Consider the following 19,171-nt stretch of genomic DNA (forward strand, 5'->3'; position numbering starts at 1 on the left):
CTCCTGGGTGGGGTGGTATTTGCAGTGTGGGCAATCCCTCTCTTACATTTTGTTTAAACTTGTAAGCACCATTAAAGCTGTGAGTTGACAGCTTTTTAATTTAGATTTCCCAGGTAGCAACCGGGCCATCAGTTCCCAATTAAAAATTCTGAATTTAATCATTCTCCCACTTTCATCTGTTTGTGTGACAAGGAAAAGGTAAACAAACATTGGGAATATGTTCTGATACTCCTAGCTTAATTTATTCTATGAAATTCCCTTCACCTGAATTGATCTACTCAGTTGAGTTTTAATCTGCTCTCCAGAGTGTAATAACAGTTCACAAAGAGCTTTCTTCATCCATTCTGTGAGACAGACCGATCTGCATTTTGATTCGGTTTTGGACTTGTTACCTTGTACGTAAAAATGAGTGTCATATCCTGTGAGCATTGGCACGTCAGTCGATTCAATATCAGCCGCGAGCTATGACTCTTCTGGTGTCATTGCTGTCTTGGGCTAATAGGAAATTGGGCTTGCAAGGCAGAACATCTGTCTGACAGCCAGGCAGCACAGGGGTACCAAGGAAACAGCCACTTAATCAGAGACAGGGAGAGCAGAGCAGATCTTCTGGGGATATAATAATAAAAAAAATCCTAATTATTCTGATCCTGTTCATACAAGTCATTTCAGAAGTGTGCAATTTGGGAATTCTGCTTATCATAGATTTACAGCATGGAGAGAGGCTGTCTGACTCATTGTGGATTAGTGGTGCTGGAAGAGCACAGCAGTTCAGACAGCATCCAAAGAGCAGTGAAATCGACGTTTCGGGCAAAAGCCCTTCATCAGGAAAGTACTGGCTCTTCAGAACAGCTATTCACATAGTCCCACCACCGGCTGTTTCCTGAGTGCTCCGCTGTATTTTTCCCTTTTCAAGTAATCATCCATTCCCCTTTGGAAGGATTGATTCTGCTTACACCACCCTAAGTGACAGAGATTGAGTAAAAAGGAAAGGATCTCAGAAGGTCCCATCAGTGAATAAGCACTTTTGAAGTGTAATGGCTGTTGTCATATTGGAGATATGGTTACTTGTGTACAGCAAGATCTCACAAGTGATTAGGTAATTTGTTACCAATTAAGCCACAGTTAACATTATAAAATATTCTATGCCTTAAATTGTAAGTACTCCGGTCCTGGACGTGTACAGGGCACGTTTCAGAGCATCAGTGTTTGCTACAGCTTTGTGTGGGAAACATACCATTTGGTCTCAATGCCACGCCACAGCATGATGGATGCTCATCAGGTGTTTGTATAAAATCATGGCACAAACCTTTTGATTACACTCCTCTGAAGCACCTTGGGATGTTTGCCCAGTTAAATATGCTATATAAATGCAAGCTATTGCTGTAAATGTGGGTAGTTCTTTGCAGTGCCAAGTTCTTTTCCACACGCTGCCAATGGTTTTGCAGAGATTATATGTTGTGTGGCGCAGGCCCCGCTCCTGATGGCTGGTCTTTGCCTTGTATTTAAATCAGCTTGGCATGGAAATATTGCCAGCACTGGATGAAATGTAGGACAGAGCTTTCATTCCTGTGACTGAATCCTACTGTGGTTTGGGAACCCAGCAATACAAGCATTGGAGGCACTTGGCCCTGTTTAGTCAATGGCAGCAGACTGGCTCCCCAAGTCTGGATGGCAAATTGAAGGCTATCCAGTACCGAAAGGACAGCAGCCTCCCAGGCAGCAGTGGGCACTGTGAAAGAATTCAGAGAGGCATGACGGTGTCTCCAGTTCTGGTTGCTAGGTGTGTATGGTTAAGGAAATATGGTTAGGGCTATGGGGAGGGAAAGGGTTATTGAAATCTCTAGAAGTAATACACATTGTAGCAGATGCAATGTTTATTAGTGTGTGACACCTTCTCTTTTGAATGGAGTCTCTGGCTCCTATGTCTACTAAGCCTACCCCATCTGTGATAGCATTGGGAAAGTGCCCTTGATTCTTCCCCACAGCTGGACACTGTCACATGTCATAGAAGTGGAACCATATCATACAGTCAGCCATGGACTTTCCTGTTGATTTTATCATTAATTGATTTGAAACATTTTGTGAAGGAGTGAAAGGTTATGTATAAACACAAGTTTGTTTTTCTCTCTGGTCCCAATCAGAGTGGCCAATGTCGATGGCAGTGAATGGCTATGTTCCAGTGGAGTTGAAGCTGATGTCTTCAGTGGATGCCCACACAGTGCTTGTCTCCATCAGAGTCTCTGAACCAATAATTTAATTCATTCTCCCCAACACCGATCAACACAGGATCTGGGAGCTCCCTGTTACTGTCCAGCTGTCTGCTTATGGCATGAACTCAGCGGTCCATGGGGAAACCCATCACAGCCTGATCAAGCTACGAGAGCAGTATATATTCTTGCTTTAACTGTGTCTGATTGTACGGAGGTGGAGTTGTAAAATCCATCATTTTGCAACTCATTTGCAAGTAAGGCAGTGGAACATCTGTTGCTTACGATGTTAATGCTGAGACGTGTCAGTAATCAATTGGTAAGAGGTCAACTCATTAACAGTGGCTTGTTTTCCCACTTTCTCAGTCAATGTTCCTGCTGATTCCTTGGATGGCCCTCTCTACATTCCTTACAAAACCCTGCTTTCCACAGTGAGCAGCATGGATTTCAGCGAGGGAGAGGCCCAACAGCTCATCGAGATCCTGATGGACAAGGCGGGCATTTTGCAGGACACCTGGCACACAGTAAGCTACCTGTTCGGTTTGTGCCAGGCATTGCATTCATTTGCTTTCTCACTGTGTTGGCAAGAAACCAGTAAAAATAAAATTGCCTTTCACAACCACGGAACATCTCAAAGTGCTTCTCAGTGCTCGTGACTCATTTAGTGTTAAAGGGTAAGCCACTCCCTTGACCAACTGCTCAAAGTCATGTCAGTGACTTGGAAGTGCCACGCTTATTGGCCCTTTTCCTGGCCTTAGCAGGAGAAATATTCAAACTTGATTTTTCTCTCTCCAATAAGGGGAATCATTGGGCTTTCCAAACTACCACCAGCCATTTCCAAGCAACCCCTGAGACAGATCAGTATTGCGTTAATGTATCAGTCTGAATCCAAGGCTTCTTTCATTTAATTAGCCTGTTTTATTTAATAGATTCAGGGTAGAGGAATTTGGATGGAATTTGGTGTCAAACCCATTCCTAATATTGCACAGAGACGAAAAGTATGGCGCTGGAAAAGCACAGCAGGTCAGGCAGCATCTGAGGAGCAGAAGAGTCGCCATTTTGAGTATAAGCTCTTCATCAGGACTGGAGAGGGGGGTGAAGCTGGGGAGAAAGTAGGTGAGAAGGCGATAGGTGGATGCAGGTGGGAGGTAATAATGATAGGTTAGTGGGAAGGGTGGAATGGATACGAGGGAAGGAAGATGGACAGGCAAGAGGGCGGTGCCGAGTTGGAGAGTTGGCTCTGGTATGAGATAAGGGGAGGGGAGATTTGTGAAACTAGTGAAGTCGATGTTGATGCAGTGTGATTAGAGGTTTTCAAGGTGGAAGATGAGGCGTTCTTCCTCCAGTTAGTGGGCGGCTTGATTTGGCAGTGGAGGAAGCTCAGGACTTGCATGTCCTCGGGGAGTGTGAGGGGAAATTGAAGATGTTGGCCACAGAGTAGTGGGGTTGTTTGGTGTGTTCCCTGAACTGCTCCATGAGTTTGCATCCTGTCTCCTTGATGTAGAGGAGACCACATGAAGAGAAATGAATACAGTAGATGAAATGGGTGGATGTGCAGGAAAATCTCCAGATTTGAAATGATCCTTTAGGGCCTTGAATTGAGGTGAGGGGGGAATGTGTTACATGTTGTAAGTTTTACATGATTCAGGGAACATTAATTGAACGCACGCACCAAGCAACCCCACTGCCCTGTGGCCAACCACTTCAACTGCCCCTCTCACTCCCCCAAGGACATGCAAGTCCTGGGCCGCCTCCACCGCCAAATCAAAACCACCCGCCAACTGGAGGAAGAATGCCTCATCTTCTGCCTCAGGACCCTCCAACCACATGGCATCAATATGGACATTACCAGTTTCCATAACTCCCCTCCCTCCCATCTCATCCCAGATCCAACCATCCAACTTGGCACCGCCCTCTTGACCTGTCCATCTTCCTTCCCACCATCTGCTCCATCCTTCCCATTGACCTATCACATTCACTCCCACCCGCATCCACCTATCGCCTTCACATTTACCTTATCCCCAGCCCCACCTCTACTCCTTTATTTATCTGTCAGTGCCCTCCCCCCTTCATGTTCCTGATGAAGGGCTTATGCCTGAAACTTCAACTCTCCTGTATCCTCGGATGTTGCCTGACCTGCTGTGCTTTTCCAGCACTACACTCTTCAGCTCTGACTGTCCAGCATCTGCAGTCCTCACTTTGTCCTAATATTGCACAGCTGGATTACAGTTCTACGTCACACCTCATTACTTATGGGGGAGGTCGATGGTTCCTTCGGTTCCCCATTTTCCTGCTGTATCTGATTGATGGGTTTGGGAAGAGTGGGATTTGGTTGCTGCTTGTATTAATATTTCTCAATCCCTATGGGTGCAAATTGCAGTGTTTTGAAAATTGGTTGCCCTGGCAACATTAGACTGCCTCAAATTATGGTGCATATCAAGCTGCATTAACACTCTGTATAACCCAGCACTGAGGGGTTTCCTTTGCGTTTTGCACCAGCTATTCCTTGAAATGTAAAAGTCACAGTAAAACTTCCAGCTTGTTTGATTTTCCTGAAACGGAGAGGAAATTGACATTGTGAATATTATAGTTTGTACTAAGGAGCACTGCATCATTGGAGGTATTGTCTGTCAGATGAGAAATTAAACTAAGGCCCCATTTGCTCTTCCTGGTGGATGAAAAGGTTCCAAGGCAAGTTATAGGAAGGATATTATCAAGCTGGAGGGGATCCAGAAGAGATTTGCCAGGGTGTTGCTGGATATGCAAGGTTTGATTTATAAAGATAGGCTGGGATCTTTTTTTTCACTGGAGCGTAGGAGGTTGAGAGGTGACCTGATAGAAGTTTATCAAATAATGAGAGGTATAGATAGAGTTAATGGGAGTTGCCTTTTCCCTGAGATGGGGAATTTTCAAGATTAGGGGCCACATTTTTAAGGTGAGAGGAGAGAGATTTTAATAAAGACATGAGGCAAATTGTTTACACAGAAGGTTGTTTATGCGTGGGATGGATTTCCTGAAGAAGTAGTGGATGCTGGTACAATGACAACATTTAAAAGACATTTGGATAAACCCATGAATAGGAAAGGTTTGGAGGGATATGGGCCAGGAGCAGGCAGGTGGGACTAATTTAATTTGGGATTATGTTCAGCTTGGACTGAAGGGCTGCTTCCTTCTCTCTGGCTCTGTGACTCCATGAGAAGTTCTTCCAGTTATCATGTTCAATCTTCAGCCCTGAATCAACAATCATGAAGCAGATTGTCAGTCTACTACTGTGTTTCTATTTGTGAGACTTTGCTGTGTGCAAATTGGTTGCCACATGTCCTATATGAGTAAAATTATAACAGTAATTACTCATCAATTAATTAATTCCAAAAAAATATCTATTTGGCACTTAGGGACATCTTGGAGTTATGAAGCTGCAGTATACTTACAAGTTTCTTTTTACCATTGAGTCCAATTTGTTTTATTACCCCTTCTCATGTTGGTTGGGATAAGAAGGGCAATATTTAAGGATTTAATGCACACTGTGTTTATATTACTTATCTTTCTTATTCATTCTGAATACTTTTTGTGATTTATAGGCTACTCAAAAAGGAGACCCAGTAACAGCTCTGAAACGCCAACTGGATGAGAAAGAGAAACAGCTTGTAGCAGAGCAAGAGGATTCCAGCGCAGCCAAAAGCAAGCTCCGGGAAGTCAACAAGGTACAGTTTGTCACAGAGTGTGGATTCGGGAAGGATTCAGCAGCATTTGTGGAGGTAGTTAACATCTTGAGTCCAGTGTCACTCTTCAGAATTAAGGGCAAATGGCAGCTCAATAGGTTTGGTGCTGATGAAAAAGAGGGAAGAGACAGTTGAAGCAAAAGGTAAGCTCAGGGAAAGGTGGGAGATTAGAATCAAAGGTGCAATGGAGCAAAAGGCAAGTGGAATAGTGATGATTGTACAGAATACACAAAGCATTGGCCCAAAGCAGGTGTTAATAGCAGTATAAAGGTAACTCTGACTGAAAGCAAAAGCATGAAAGAAAGATACAGGCATTATGGGGAGAGGATGATATCAAAGCAAAGACCAGAGTTTGTGGTCTTAAATTGCTGAACTAAGTGTTAAGCCCAAAGGCTTGTAAGGTGCCTAATCAGAAAATGAGGTCCTGATCCTCCAGATTGTGTTGGGCTTTCCTGGATTACTGCAGCAGGACTAGCATAGCAATGTGAGCAATGAGAGTAAAAAGGTATATTGAAATGGCAAGCAACAGCCAGGGTGAGTGATGCTTCTGGACTGTGGGTGTTTCACAAAGCAGTCACATGGTTGGCATCTGGTCTCCCCAGAGTAGAGATTGCATAGGACGATGCCCTGGGAGGAAGATGGATATTGGAAGTGATAGAGGAGTGGACCAAAGTGTCGAGGAGGGAATGGTACATTCAGAATACTGATAATGGAGCTCAGGGAACAGATGTATTTGGTGGTGATATAATATTGGAGGTTACAGAAAAGGCAGAAGATAATCCATTGACTACGGAGGCTGAGACGTGAGGAGAAAGGGAACCCGGTCATCCTGGGAGGGAGGTGAAAGGGTGAGTGTAGAAGTGCAAGCAGTGGGTTTTGTCAGATGTGGTTTCGATGGGGGTACACTTAAAGAAAAAGGAAGAATCGTTGGGAATCTGTTTAGAAGGTAACATCATTGGAATAGATACAACAGAGGTGAAGAAACTGGGAGAATGGTATGGGATCCTTACAGGAAGCCAGGTGTAAGAAAGTGTAGTCTGCATTAATGTAATAATGCAATGTAAAAATAATGTAAAACTGTTGTCATTATTCCCGTTTGCTGTGGGAATAATGAATGTAGGTAGACATCTTTCCCCCTAAATGGAAGAGGGCAAAAGGAGGGGAAAGAATCAGAGATGAACACCTGTAGGTGAGAGAAGAAAGAGGAAGTTAGAAACTTACCTTTTAATATTTCTGTTTTTAAATTGTTGTAACTTTCAGGAACTTGCAGCTGAAAAAGCCAAAGCCTCAGCCAATGAAACAAAACTAAAGGAGCAGCTGACGATGCGGGAGGAGGAGCTAAATGCGATGCAAACCCGTATGCAGGCCAGTTACCAGGACCATGTGGCTGAGACACAGCAACTGCAGGCTAAGGTCACTAGTTATCTATCACTTCCTAACCCAGTTAATGCTCTAACACACCTGAAATACCAATTCACCGTTGTGTGCCTGAATGTCCTATGTTAAGGCAAGATTGGCCCCTTTTCAACATTCTCCAGGAAACCATAGAGGAAGCAGCAAGGCAGAGAGTGCAAACAGCCATTGGCATTGGCTACTATTTTGTTTTCTCTCACTGTTGGATCATGGAGTGTTTATATTGTGGACCAGAGCTGAAAGTGACCAATATTCCTTTTAAATGGTCAATGAAACGTTTTCCCAGACCCATCCTCTGAGACAATCCCATGGAGCCGTGAGTGGTAACATGGCGGAGAAACCACTCTCAAGGGCAGTGAGAGGAGGCACAGAAATGTGGATGCATGTGTGAAATATATGAGGGAGTGTTCAAATCCAAGACATAGTTTTAGTACAAATCCACATTGAACAGTTCATCTTCTTGTAACTGTGAACTTGTAGGTTAAATGGTTAACGTAAAGCAGAGTTGGGCTTGTATAGGCTAGAGAAAGGAGCTTTATTACTTGAGCACATTATTTGGTGTAATCTGTTTCAAAAGGAAGATATTGGATTAGTGATTTTTGAGAAGATTTGTAGCTCAGGTTGATGATAAGTCTGTAAGTTGGCTCGCTGAGCTTGAAGGTTTGTTTTCAGATGGTTCGTCGGCATTCTCGGTAATATCATCTGGTAAAGTGCTGGCGGCATGTCCTGCCTCTTTATTTATTGGTCTTGGTTTCTTAAGGTGGTCATTATGATGTAATTTCCTGTTCTTTTTCTCAGGGGAAGGTAGATAGGGTCCAAATTGATGTTTTATTGAATGCCTCATTCTGCTCCCACTAGCTTTTTAACCTGTGGAAAGGGGAAGCTGAGCAGCTTTATTTGAGCAGGCAAGTGCCAGGCAAGGTGTTGGCAGGGGTAAGCCTCCTTCGTGGATCTTATGAGCTCCCGTGAGGCAGCATTGAACCAAGCTTTAACTGGGCTTCTTGGCATGATAGGAATGCCTGTAGTTCCAACAGTGGCCACTGCTCCTGGCTGGCACTGCTGGGGCAACACATTTGTTGGTCATCCGATTGGCTTGAAATCTCTTGAAGCAGACTTCCTCCTCAACTCAGCAGTCTCACCTTCAGGAAATTAATACTGCCCCGGAAGTTGATTTGCTGTGGAGGCAGCTGTCAGGATCGCAAGTGGATTCCCCTGACATTTTAGCCACGGTAAAGCTGGGCGGAGACGGGTGCTCCATAAAATTCAGCACGTTGTTTCCTGCTCGGTCTTTCAGGACCAAGTAGAGATCTAGTAATTATCTGCCCATTCCCCCACAAGACTGAGTTTGTTTAAAAGTTGACAGATGTACTGTCAAATTACTGCAACTTAACTACTGCTGTCACGTGTTTTACATGCTCTCAGCCATTTTGAACAGGGGAATACTGTACATTTCAGCATCTTCAGCAGTGATAACTTATGAGGTTTCACTCTTGGCTGGGCAGTGATGTGATTTGTTGAAGGAAAAGGAGGCAGGTGAAGAGCAGGCACATCTTGGGAGAGAAAAGAGGAACATAGCCTATTTTGCCCCTCCAACTTGTTGTTCCACCTTTCCGTTAGTTTTTGATGATGCGTATCATTATTTAATTTACCCACCTTGATTCTGTAACCGATAGTAACTTGTCAGAGCTCTTTGACAAAGTGTCCTAAATCCAAAAGCTGTGCCACGTGGAAGAACCTTGACCTTAACCCTAACACTAACCCTACTCCTATCTTAGGCAGCAGATGCATAGGAATACCACCCACTGCAGGTTCCACTCCGAATCTCTCACTATCCTGACTTAGAAATATATCAGGTCAGGCAGCATCCAAGGAGCAGGAGAATCGACGTTTCGGGCATGAGCCCTTCTTCAGGAATGAAGAAGGGCTCATTCCCAAAACATCGATTCTCCTGCTCCTTGGATGCTGCCTGACCTGCTGTGCTTTTCCAGCAACACATTTCAGCTCTGATCTCCAGCATCTGCAGTCCTCACTTTCTCTTAGAAATATATCATAAAAGCAAAATATTGCAGATGCTGGCAGTCTGAAATAAAAACAGAAAACTGAGGAGGTCCGAGTTGTGGAGTATGACCTGTCTTTGTAACATAATCTTTTCCGCACCAGTACCGTTCTGGTGAATCTGTACTGCACACCCTCCAAGAGCCTCCTATGATGAGGTGTCAAGAAGGAGTCACAGTGTTACAGATAGTATATTACCAGAACTGCATATAATCTTTACTATAAGGCACTTTACCAGAGGTTCCCTTAAGCCAGGAATGCATGTTATGGTCGACAGAAGCAGTCTGTGAAAAGATGTAGATAGGTTAAGTGAGTGGACTAAATTTAGTACCTAGTGTGTTTTGTGATTAAAATTTGAAATTGTCTATTTTAGTAGGAAAATTTAAAAAGCGGAATATTATGTAATTGGAGAGAGACTACAGAACATTGCATACAACAATAAGACATATGGAACATAATAGATCATTCAGTTAATCAAGTCTGTTGTGCTATTCAATGATATCATAGTTGATCTGATAATCCTCAGCTCCACTTCTCTCCCTTTTTCAGAAAACCCTTGATCCCAGTACTGTTTAAAAATCTGTCCATCCCAGCCTTGAGTATACTTAACAGCCCGGCTTGTATAGCCCTCAGCAATAAAGATTCCAACAGATTCACTACTCTTTGAGAGAGAAATTCCTCCTCATATCTGTCTTGAATGTGTAACTCTTTATTCTGAGATTATGCTGTCTGGTCCTGGATTCTCCCATAAGGGTTCCAACTTGCCACATCTACCTGTCAAGTCTTTAAGTATCTTGTATACTTTCATTAGGTTGCCTCTTATGCTCCTAAACTCAATGACCACACACCTGACTGGCTCAACCTTTCCTCATGAGATAGTCCCTCCATATCCAGGATCAGCCTAGTGAGCGTTCTCTGGACGGCCTTCAACACCAGTATATCCATCCTTAGATAAGGGATCCCAAACTGTTCATGGTGTTCCAGCTGTAGGACGACTAGTGCCTTGTGTAGTTTGATCAAGACTTCAAACTTTTTAATACTCCATTCTCTTTGAAATAAAGAACAGCATTCCGTTTGCCTTCCTGATTATTGCACTTGAAAGCTGACATTTTGTGATTGATGCACAAGGGCTCCAAAATCCCTCAATGCTGTTGCTTTCTGCTGCCTTTCTCTATTTAAATTATAATCAACACCTCTATTCTTCCTGTCAAAATGCACAACCTTATATTTCCCCATATTATATTCCTAATGTCAAACTTTAGCCTCCTCACTGAAGCGGTCTAATCCCTCAGCAGACTCTTTCAGTCATCCTCACTACTTGCCTTCCTATCTGTTTTTTTCTGACTGGAGTGCATTTGTTTTCCTCATCCAAGGAAATTTTACGTATATGGAAAGAATTATGCCCCAGCACTAATACCTGTACACATCACTAGTTACAGGTTGCCATCCTAAAAACACCCCTCCCCCCTTCGCCCACTCCCTGTCTTCTGTTAGTTAGCCAATCCTCAATCCATGCTAAAATATTACCTCCAACACCATGGACAGTTTTCTTATTAAGTAGCCTAAAGTGAACCTTATCAAATGCCTTCTGAAATCCAAGTATTTTGCATCCATTGAATTCCCTTTATCTGTCCTGTTTGTTACCTCCTCAAAGAGTTCTGGTACGTTTGTCAGGCATGATTTCCCCTTCATGAAGCCATGCTGACTCTGCCTGACTATATTGTGTATTTCAAAATGCTCTACTACAACATCCTTTATAATAGGCTCCAACATTTTTCCAGTAATAGATGCTAAGCTATCTGGCCTGTTCTTTTTGTCTCCTTCCCTTTTTAAATAAAGGTATTATATTAGTAGTCTAGGACATTTCCTGAATCTAAGGATTTGCAGAAGATAACCAGCAGTGCTTCCACTATCTCTGTAGCCACTTCTTTTCATGTCCTGGGATGCATCCCATCAGGTTCAGGGGACTTATCGGTCGTTAGCCCCATTTATCAGTTTTTCTCCGGTGATAGTTATTGTGTTTGTTTCCTCTGCTCCATGATTATTTCTGCAGTCAGATGAGACGATTGTGGCAATTATACCAGGCTAGTAATCAGAAACCCAGGCTAACAATGCTTCTGGGAATGAATTCTAATCACACTATTACAGCTGGTGAACTTAATTTATAAATCTGGAATATAAATCTAGTCTCAGTAATAGTGACAGTAAGAACAATCATTGCCTGTTATAAATAGAAAAAGCAATCTGGATCACTGATGTCCTTAATATTACCATCTTTACCCAGACTGGTCTGTGTATAATTGTAAACTCTCAGTCTTGTGGTTTGACTCTGAACTGCCCTCTGAAATGGCTGAGGAAGGGCAACTAGGGATGGGCACCAAATGCTGTCATTGCAAGCAATGCTCATATCACATGAAAGAACAAGAAAAAATAGTGCAGAGGAATCTAGATATTCTCATCCATGAACCATAAAATGTTAGGTAGGTATGGTGAAAAAGTAGGAAGCAAATACAGTATTGTCCTTTATTGCAAAGGGGTTAGTTGTATAAAGATGGACAGGTTTTGCTGCCACTTTACAGGGTGTTGGAGACACTAGAGGTATAGTAGAGACAGCATATAGTTTTGGTATCCTTATACAATGAGGGATTGCACTGGAGATCGTTCAGGAAAGGGTTACTCAGTTGATTCCTGTAATGAAAGAGTTGCCTTATGAGGAAGGGTTGAGCAGGTTGGGTCTACACTCACTAGGCTTTAAATGAATGAGAGGCGATCCTTCTGAAACAAGTAATATTGATAGGGTCTTGACAGGGTAGATGCTGAGAGAACACTTCCCCTCTGAATCGAAAACCTGGAGACACTTTCAGAATAAATGCTCCGCCCTTTAAGATCAAAATGGGGTGGAGTTTCATCTTTCTGAGGGTAGCTAATGTTTGGAAGTCTCTACCCAGAAATCAATGCAGGTTTGGCCACTAAAAAATATAAAAGGCTGGGTTGGACAAATTTCTGATCTATAAAGATCTAGACACATTGTATGGACAGGCAAGCAAGTGGAGTTAAAATTGGGCCAGCCGTAATCTTATTGAATGAAGGAGCAGGCTTAAAGTGTCAGATGTCGCTGTCATGCAACTTTTTTCTTACGTTCTTTTTATCAAAACAAAATTGACACTGAGTCATGGAACAGGATATAAGGACAGGCAACTAAATATTTGATCAAGGAACTATGTTTGAAGAAACACCTGACAGAGTGAGAGAAATTTTGATATGATTTACTATTGTTACATGTATCGAGGTATAGTAGAAGATTTTGGTTTGCATGCAGTGTCAACAGATCATACCGTACAAAAAGCATAGAGTAATGGGACAGAAGAATGTTACAACTGCAGAGAAGGTGACAGAAAGCGAGATCAACATTAAATTTAAAATATGAGTGTTCCATTCAGATATTTAATACCAGCGGGGAGGAAACTGTTTTTGAATCTGTTTGTATGTGTTTACGAACTTTTATATCTTCTGGCGGATGAAGAAGGGTGGAAGAGAGTCTAACCATGGTGGGAGGGGTCTTTGATTATGTTTGTTGCTTTCTCAAGGCAGCGGGAAGTATAGATGAAGTGAATGGATGGAAGGCTGGTTTACATGATGGACTAGGCTGTGTTCATGAATCTCTATAGTTTTTTGCATTCTTGGGAAGACCAGTTGCAAAACCATGCTGAGATGCATCCAGGTAGAATGCTTTCTATGGGGCATCTGTAAACATTGCTAAGGGTCCTTGTGGACATGCTGAATTTTCTAATGGAGAGGATTTGAGAGCTTAGTATTTAGGCAGCTGAAGGCCCAGGCCATTAATGATAAAGTGATGAATATAAAGTGATATGCAACAGGCCACGATTGTGGGAGTATAGAGATCTCTTCGAGTTGCAGTGTTGGATACGGTATCCGAGTTAGACAAAGGGAAAAACAATGTGAAAAAAGTGAGGATCTCAAACTTTAAATATTGTAAACCTGGTGCCCAGTCTGGTTCCTGCTGTGCAGTATAGTGCAAGTGCAGTGAGTATTTAAAAATCAAAATAACAGTGGATGCTGTAAATCAGAGACAAAAATAGAAATTGCTGGAAAAGCTCAGCAGATCTGGCAGCATCTCTGCAGAGAAATCAGAGTTAACATTTCAGGCAGAGTGAAAACTCTTGATTTCTCTCCACAGATGCTGCCAGACCTGCTGAGCTTCTCCAACAATTTCTGCTTTTGTAATAAGTATTTGCTGGTTTTTAACTTTTGACTTTTCATCGGTGCCAACTGCTATTCAAATATGTTTGCCGTAAGGATTATCTTACTTCACACTTGTTTGGAAAATTTAAAAGCTGAGACAACATCTTGGCCGTTTGAAAACTACCTCTGGTGAGCACAGGTTTTGTTTCTCTCGAAGCAGCTTCCCAATATTGAATACAATATTTCCATTCCAGATCCGAGGGCTCCAAGAACAGCTGGAGAATGGACCAACAGCCCAGATAGCCCGGCTCCAACAGGAGAACTCCATTTTAAGGGATGCCCTCAACCAGGCCACTAGCCAGACTGAAAGCAAGTAAGAAAGTTTATAGTTTCAATAACAGCCTCAATTTTGTAATTCCAAGGAAGATTCACAATCATTGAATTTACCAGCTGCTGAGCTCAGAGGCAGGGCTGGTACTGGTTATTGATTTGGAACAGATGTAATTCAGATCCAGTAATGTTGCAAATTTACAGAGGGTCCAGAGCAGAGTGAACAAAAGCCATCTGTGGATTGTCGATGGAGGGGATTCTAGACATAGAAAGTTTTAATCTACTTAGAAATATGAGGTTGATATCTATGAAAGTGACCCAGGAGCTGCTGAATTGTCATGAATATCCAAATGGTTTGCATGTCTATAAGGGAAGAAAACCACTTCTTATGATCCATGACTTAAATCTCACACTAACCTGTTTTGTGTTAACCCTCTGATGTGGCTTGGCAAGGTGTTCAAATTCTTCCTCAAGTAAACTAGATAGAGTAATATATGCCAGCATTGCCCAATGAGAAAATGAGGTACTGAGAATGAAAACATTTTTTTAAAAAATCCTTGACATTAGTGTGTGTGATAACATTGGAAAACATGTCAGCTTGCTTGGGTTTTCAATCTCAACGACCTGATGTTTATATATATTTGCGTATACAAGGACAGGGCCATCTTCCCAAGAAAGGATTGAGTCTAATTTTAGTCCCAATCAGGGCTCCCTAGCACATCTGTGTGTATGTGAGTAATTGTTGGTATGTTGGTAACTAAACATTGGGAAACTGGGCCCTTGTTCTTGAGCTGCTGTAAATGTCATTCCATGCCTTTGGATTTCATCTCTTTCCCTGGCAACTGTGAAACTGAACCAGATTGTCACCAACCTTGGTGTCATATTTGACAGTAAGGTGAGCATCTGACCACATATTTGTGCCATCACTAAAATGTCCATTTCCCTCTCTATAAAATCACCTGCTTTAGCTCATCTGTGCTAATCTAATTCTAGGCAAAAGTGAGGACTGCAGATGCTGGAAATCAGAGTTTAGATCAAAGTGGTGCTGGAAAAGCACAGCAGGTCAGGCAGCATCCGAGGAGCAGGAAAATCGACATTTTGAGCAAAAGCCCTTCATCAGGAATCCTGATGAAGGGCTTTTGCCCAAAACGTCGATTTTCCAAATCTAATTCTGTCTGGCCTTTCACATGTTCCCATTTTAACTGCTTTTCTCTCATGGATATGTGTTTAACTGCCTAGGTCCTAAGTAATGGAATTATCTCAATAAATCTTTGTTTCTTTAAGATACTCCTTAAAACCCTGTTCTATGACCAAGCTTTTGAATATTTGTCATTATATTACTTTATTTGGCTCTGTGTCCAAATTTGTTTTATTAGGCTGTGTGAGGTGCCTCACAATATTTTATTGCTTTGCAAACACTGAAATTTGTTTTTATCCATGTGTGACTGTGTCTATTTGCTCTGGTCTGTGTTGGTATATGCAAGTAGCTCTGAGTGCTGGGGCTATATGTCTGTGGGCCAACATATCTATTCCATCATGGCGTTGATATGCACGGGTAAAAAGTGAGGTCTGCAGATGCTGGAGATCAGAACTGAAAATGTGTTGCTGGTTAAAGCGCAGCAGGTCAGGCAGCATCCAAGGAACAGGAAATTCGATGTTTCCTGATGAAGGGCTTGTGCCCGAAACATCGAATTTCCTGCTCCTTGGATGCTGCCTGACCTGCTGCGCTTTAACCAGCAACACATTTGATACGCATGGCCTGTGCACTGGATCTTCTTACTTTATGGTAGAATTTAAAGTAGAAGATGGGGTTGTTGCCCACCCATTGGAGAGCCACAAGAGCCTATTTTTGGGAAGTTCTGCTGAACTAAGTATTAATCGGGCAGTTATCTGTGTGGCAACAGGCCAAGGGCCATGGGGGATTAACTCCTATCCTCCCTGACAACCCATTGGAGGCTGTTTACTGTACATTGCTTGGCAGCATCACCGTGACAATGTCTGCTATGGATAATGAGCCAATCCGAGACCCAGCGTCAGCTGGGAGCTTGCAGGGTCACATGGTGGTGGTTGCGGGGAGGAAATGGAAGAGGAGTCAGCAGTGAAAGACACTTTATGGATGCCCTCCTTCCCAATGCCAGGTCCCTCGATCAGGTACTGAGTCCCCATCAGAGAGTGACCCCCAACCCCCTCTCACTTCAAAGCCCACAGCAATTCACAGAGTTTGCCTTTGAGGCTTTCTGTATGATGTTGCCCTTAACCACCACTTGATCAGCTCCAGTTAAGATGGGATGAGGCGGTTAGTTAGGCATAACGGCCCACTCGAAAGCCTCAGTGAGGACCGGAGCAGGAATAACATCCCCAAGCTTCTCTCCACAAACATAATCAGGGCAGAGGTGGAAAGCTGGTAGAATTAGCTTTACCCTTCTGCTTAGAAGATAGGAGAAAGAAAAGATGTGTAGGAAAGGTAAAGTTACAGTGATCATAAGGGATTTCAATATGCAGATGGACTGGGAAAATCAAGTTGATAGTGGATTGCAAGAAAGTAAATTTGTGAAATGTCTACAAGATGGCTTTTTGGAACAGCTTGTGGTGGAGCCCGCTAGGGAACAGGCAATACTGGATTTAGTGTTGTGCAATAAGACAGACTTGATAAAGGAGCTTAAGGTGAAGGAGCCCTGAGGAGGCAGTGATCATAAAATGATTGAATTTACTCCGCACTTTGACAGAATCAGAGATAATGGTATTACAGCTGTATAAAGACAACTACAGAGGCATGAGGGAGGAGCTGGGTAGAACTGACTGGGAGAAAAGCCTAGCAGCAAACACAGTGGACCAGCAATGGCAGGAGTTTCTGAGAGTAATTCAGGAGACACAGCAGAGATTCATCCTGAGGGAAAATAAGCACGGTGCTGGGAGGATGAGGCAACCATGGCTGACTAGGGAAGTCAGGGATAGCATAAAAGCAAAAGAAAAAGTATATAACGTAGCAAAGGGCAGTGGAAACCAGAGGATTGGGAAGCTTACAAAAGTCAACAGAGGGCATCAAAAAAAGTAATAAGGAGGGAGAAGATTAAATATGAAGGTAAGATAACCAGTAATATGAAGGAAGACTATAGGATATCTAAAGGGCAAAAGTGAGGCAAAAGTAGACACTGGACTGCTGGAAAATGACACTGGAGAGTTAGTAGTGGAGAACAAGGAAATGGCTGAGGAACTGAATAATTACTTCTCATCAGTCTTCATGGTGGAAAACATGAGAAATATCCCAAAAATTCAAGAGAGTGAGGGGGCAGACCTGAGTACAAACCTTAGCAATAAGGCAAAGGTACTAAAAAAAACTGAATGGCCTGAAGGCGGATAAATAAACTGGACCAGATGGACCACACCCCACAGTTTGAAGGGAGATAGCTGAACAGATAGTGGAGGCACTAGTGGTGATCTTTCAGGAACTACTAGAATCGGGGAGGGTTACAGAGAACTGGAAAATCGCTAACGTGACATCCCTGTTTAAAAAGAGAATAAGGCAGAAGATGAAAAATGACAGACCGATTAGCCTAACCTCGATTGTGGTTAAGATCCAGGAATCCATTGTGAAAAATGTGATTTCTGAATTCTTGGAAGTGTGTGGTGAAATATAGATAAGTCAGCATGGTTTCATCAGGGGAAGGTCATGCCTGACAAAAGAAGTAACAAGCAGGTTAAACCAAGGAGAGCCAATGGATGTTATCTACCAGGACTTCAAGAAGGCCTTTGAAAAGGTACCGCACAGGACACTAGAGTACGATAAGGGCCCATGCAAGGTGTTAGCATGAATAGAAGCTTGACTGTCTGGCAGAAAGCAGAGAGTGGGGATAAACGTGTCCTTCTCAAGATGGCAGCTGGTGACAAGTGGTGTTCCGCAAGGCTCAGTGTTGAGACCACAACTTTTCAGTTTATACATTAACGAACTAGATGAAGGAACTGAGGGCTTTCTAGCTATGTTTGCAGATGATACAAAGATAGGTAGAGAGACAGGTAGCATTGAGGAGGCAGGGAGGCTACAGAAGGATTTGGACAGGTTAGGAGAGTAGTGGACAAGAGGAGGCTGGAAGAACACAACAAGCCAGGCTGCATCAGGAGGTGGAGAAGTCAATGTTTTGGGTGTAACCCTTCTTCAGGACTGGGGATGGGTGTAAGGGGTGCTGCAGATAAAGAGGGTGGCAGGAACAGGTTGGTGAAGTGGGGATAGGTGAAGACAGGCAGAGGGTATGACCTGATTGGTCAGTATAAGGAATGAACCGGGTTGGTAGCTGTGAGGAGTGGATGGGAGGAGGAAGGGCCAGAAGGGAAGGAGGGTTATTTGAAGTTGACAACATATTGCTGAGTTCTCCGGGCTATAGGCTGCCTAGGTAGAAGGTGAGGTGATGTTCCTCCAATTTGCGGTTTGGTTCGTTGTGGCAATGGAGGAGGCCAAGGATGGTCATGTTGGAAAGGGAGTGGGAAGGGGAATTAAAATGGGTGGTGACTGCGAGGTCTGGTCAGCCCCTGTGGGCCTGGCTGAGATGCTCAGCGAACCATTCCCTAAGTTTACGTTTGGTCTCCCCGATGTAGAGAAGACCACATTGGGAGCACCTGATGCTGTAAACTAGGTTGGAGGAGAGGCAGGTGAACCTCTGTCTCACCTGGAAGGACTGTTTGGGGTCCTGGATGGAAGTGAGGTGGGTGGTGTTTGGTTTCATTCGACAGTCCTTGGTTTGTGCCACTCTCCCCACTAACCCCCAGGTACCTTTCCCTGCAACTGAAAAAGATGCAGAACCTGCCAGTACATGGAGGCCAGGTCATTGAGTATATTTAAGAAGGAGATAGATAGTTTCTTGATTGACAGGCGGATCATGGGTTATGAGGAGAAAGTGGAAGCATGGGGTTGAGAAACCTATCAGCCATGATTGAATGGCAAAGCATATTTGATGGACTGAATGGCCTAATTTCTGCTCCTGTGTCTTAATCAAATACCATCTTGCGCCAAAGAGGCTAAGGGATAGATGGTCAAATTCTGCCCTTGCTGTGCAGTTTGCAGGCAGCAGGTGAAAACTTGTGCTGATCCATGTAATTGGAAGTAAGGCAAATGGGGAACATAATCGCACGTGCTGGTAGAAATCAGGTCTTGATGGAAAGGTGGAAGCTTGCAGTTTAGTTCTTGGAACTTAAAGGTGGATCAAACTGAAGCCCTTTTGCATGCATTTGAAGGTCATGCATGTTCAT

The 19,171-nt window shown here is 43.3% G+C and overlaps 1 protein-coding gene across 1 annotated transcript in view; it reads left to right on the forward strand.

The window, feature by feature from the left end:
* The window catches only part of LOC132819831 (ribosome-binding protein 1-like), a 132,851-nt gene that overhangs the window by 62,452 nt on the left and 51,228 nt on the right, over positions 1-19,171 (forward strand). Inside the window, 4 exon segments of the mRNA XM_060831681.1 lie at positions 2,574-2,731; positions 5,789-5,911; positions 7,190-7,342; positions 13,855-13,973. Coding sequence (XP_060687664.1) covers positions 2,574-2,731; positions 5,789-5,911; positions 7,190-7,342; positions 13,855-13,973 — 553 coding nt within the window.

Source organism: Hemiscyllium ocellatum, chromosome 10, assembly GCF_020745735.1.
Source record: "Hemiscyllium ocellatum isolate sHemOce1 chromosome 10, sHemOce1.pat.X.cur, whole genome shotgun sequence".
In the NCBI taxonomy this organism is placed as follows: domain Eukaryota; kingdom Metazoa; phylum Chordata; class Chondrichthyes; order Orectolobiformes; family Hemiscylliidae; genus Hemiscyllium; species Hemiscyllium ocellatum.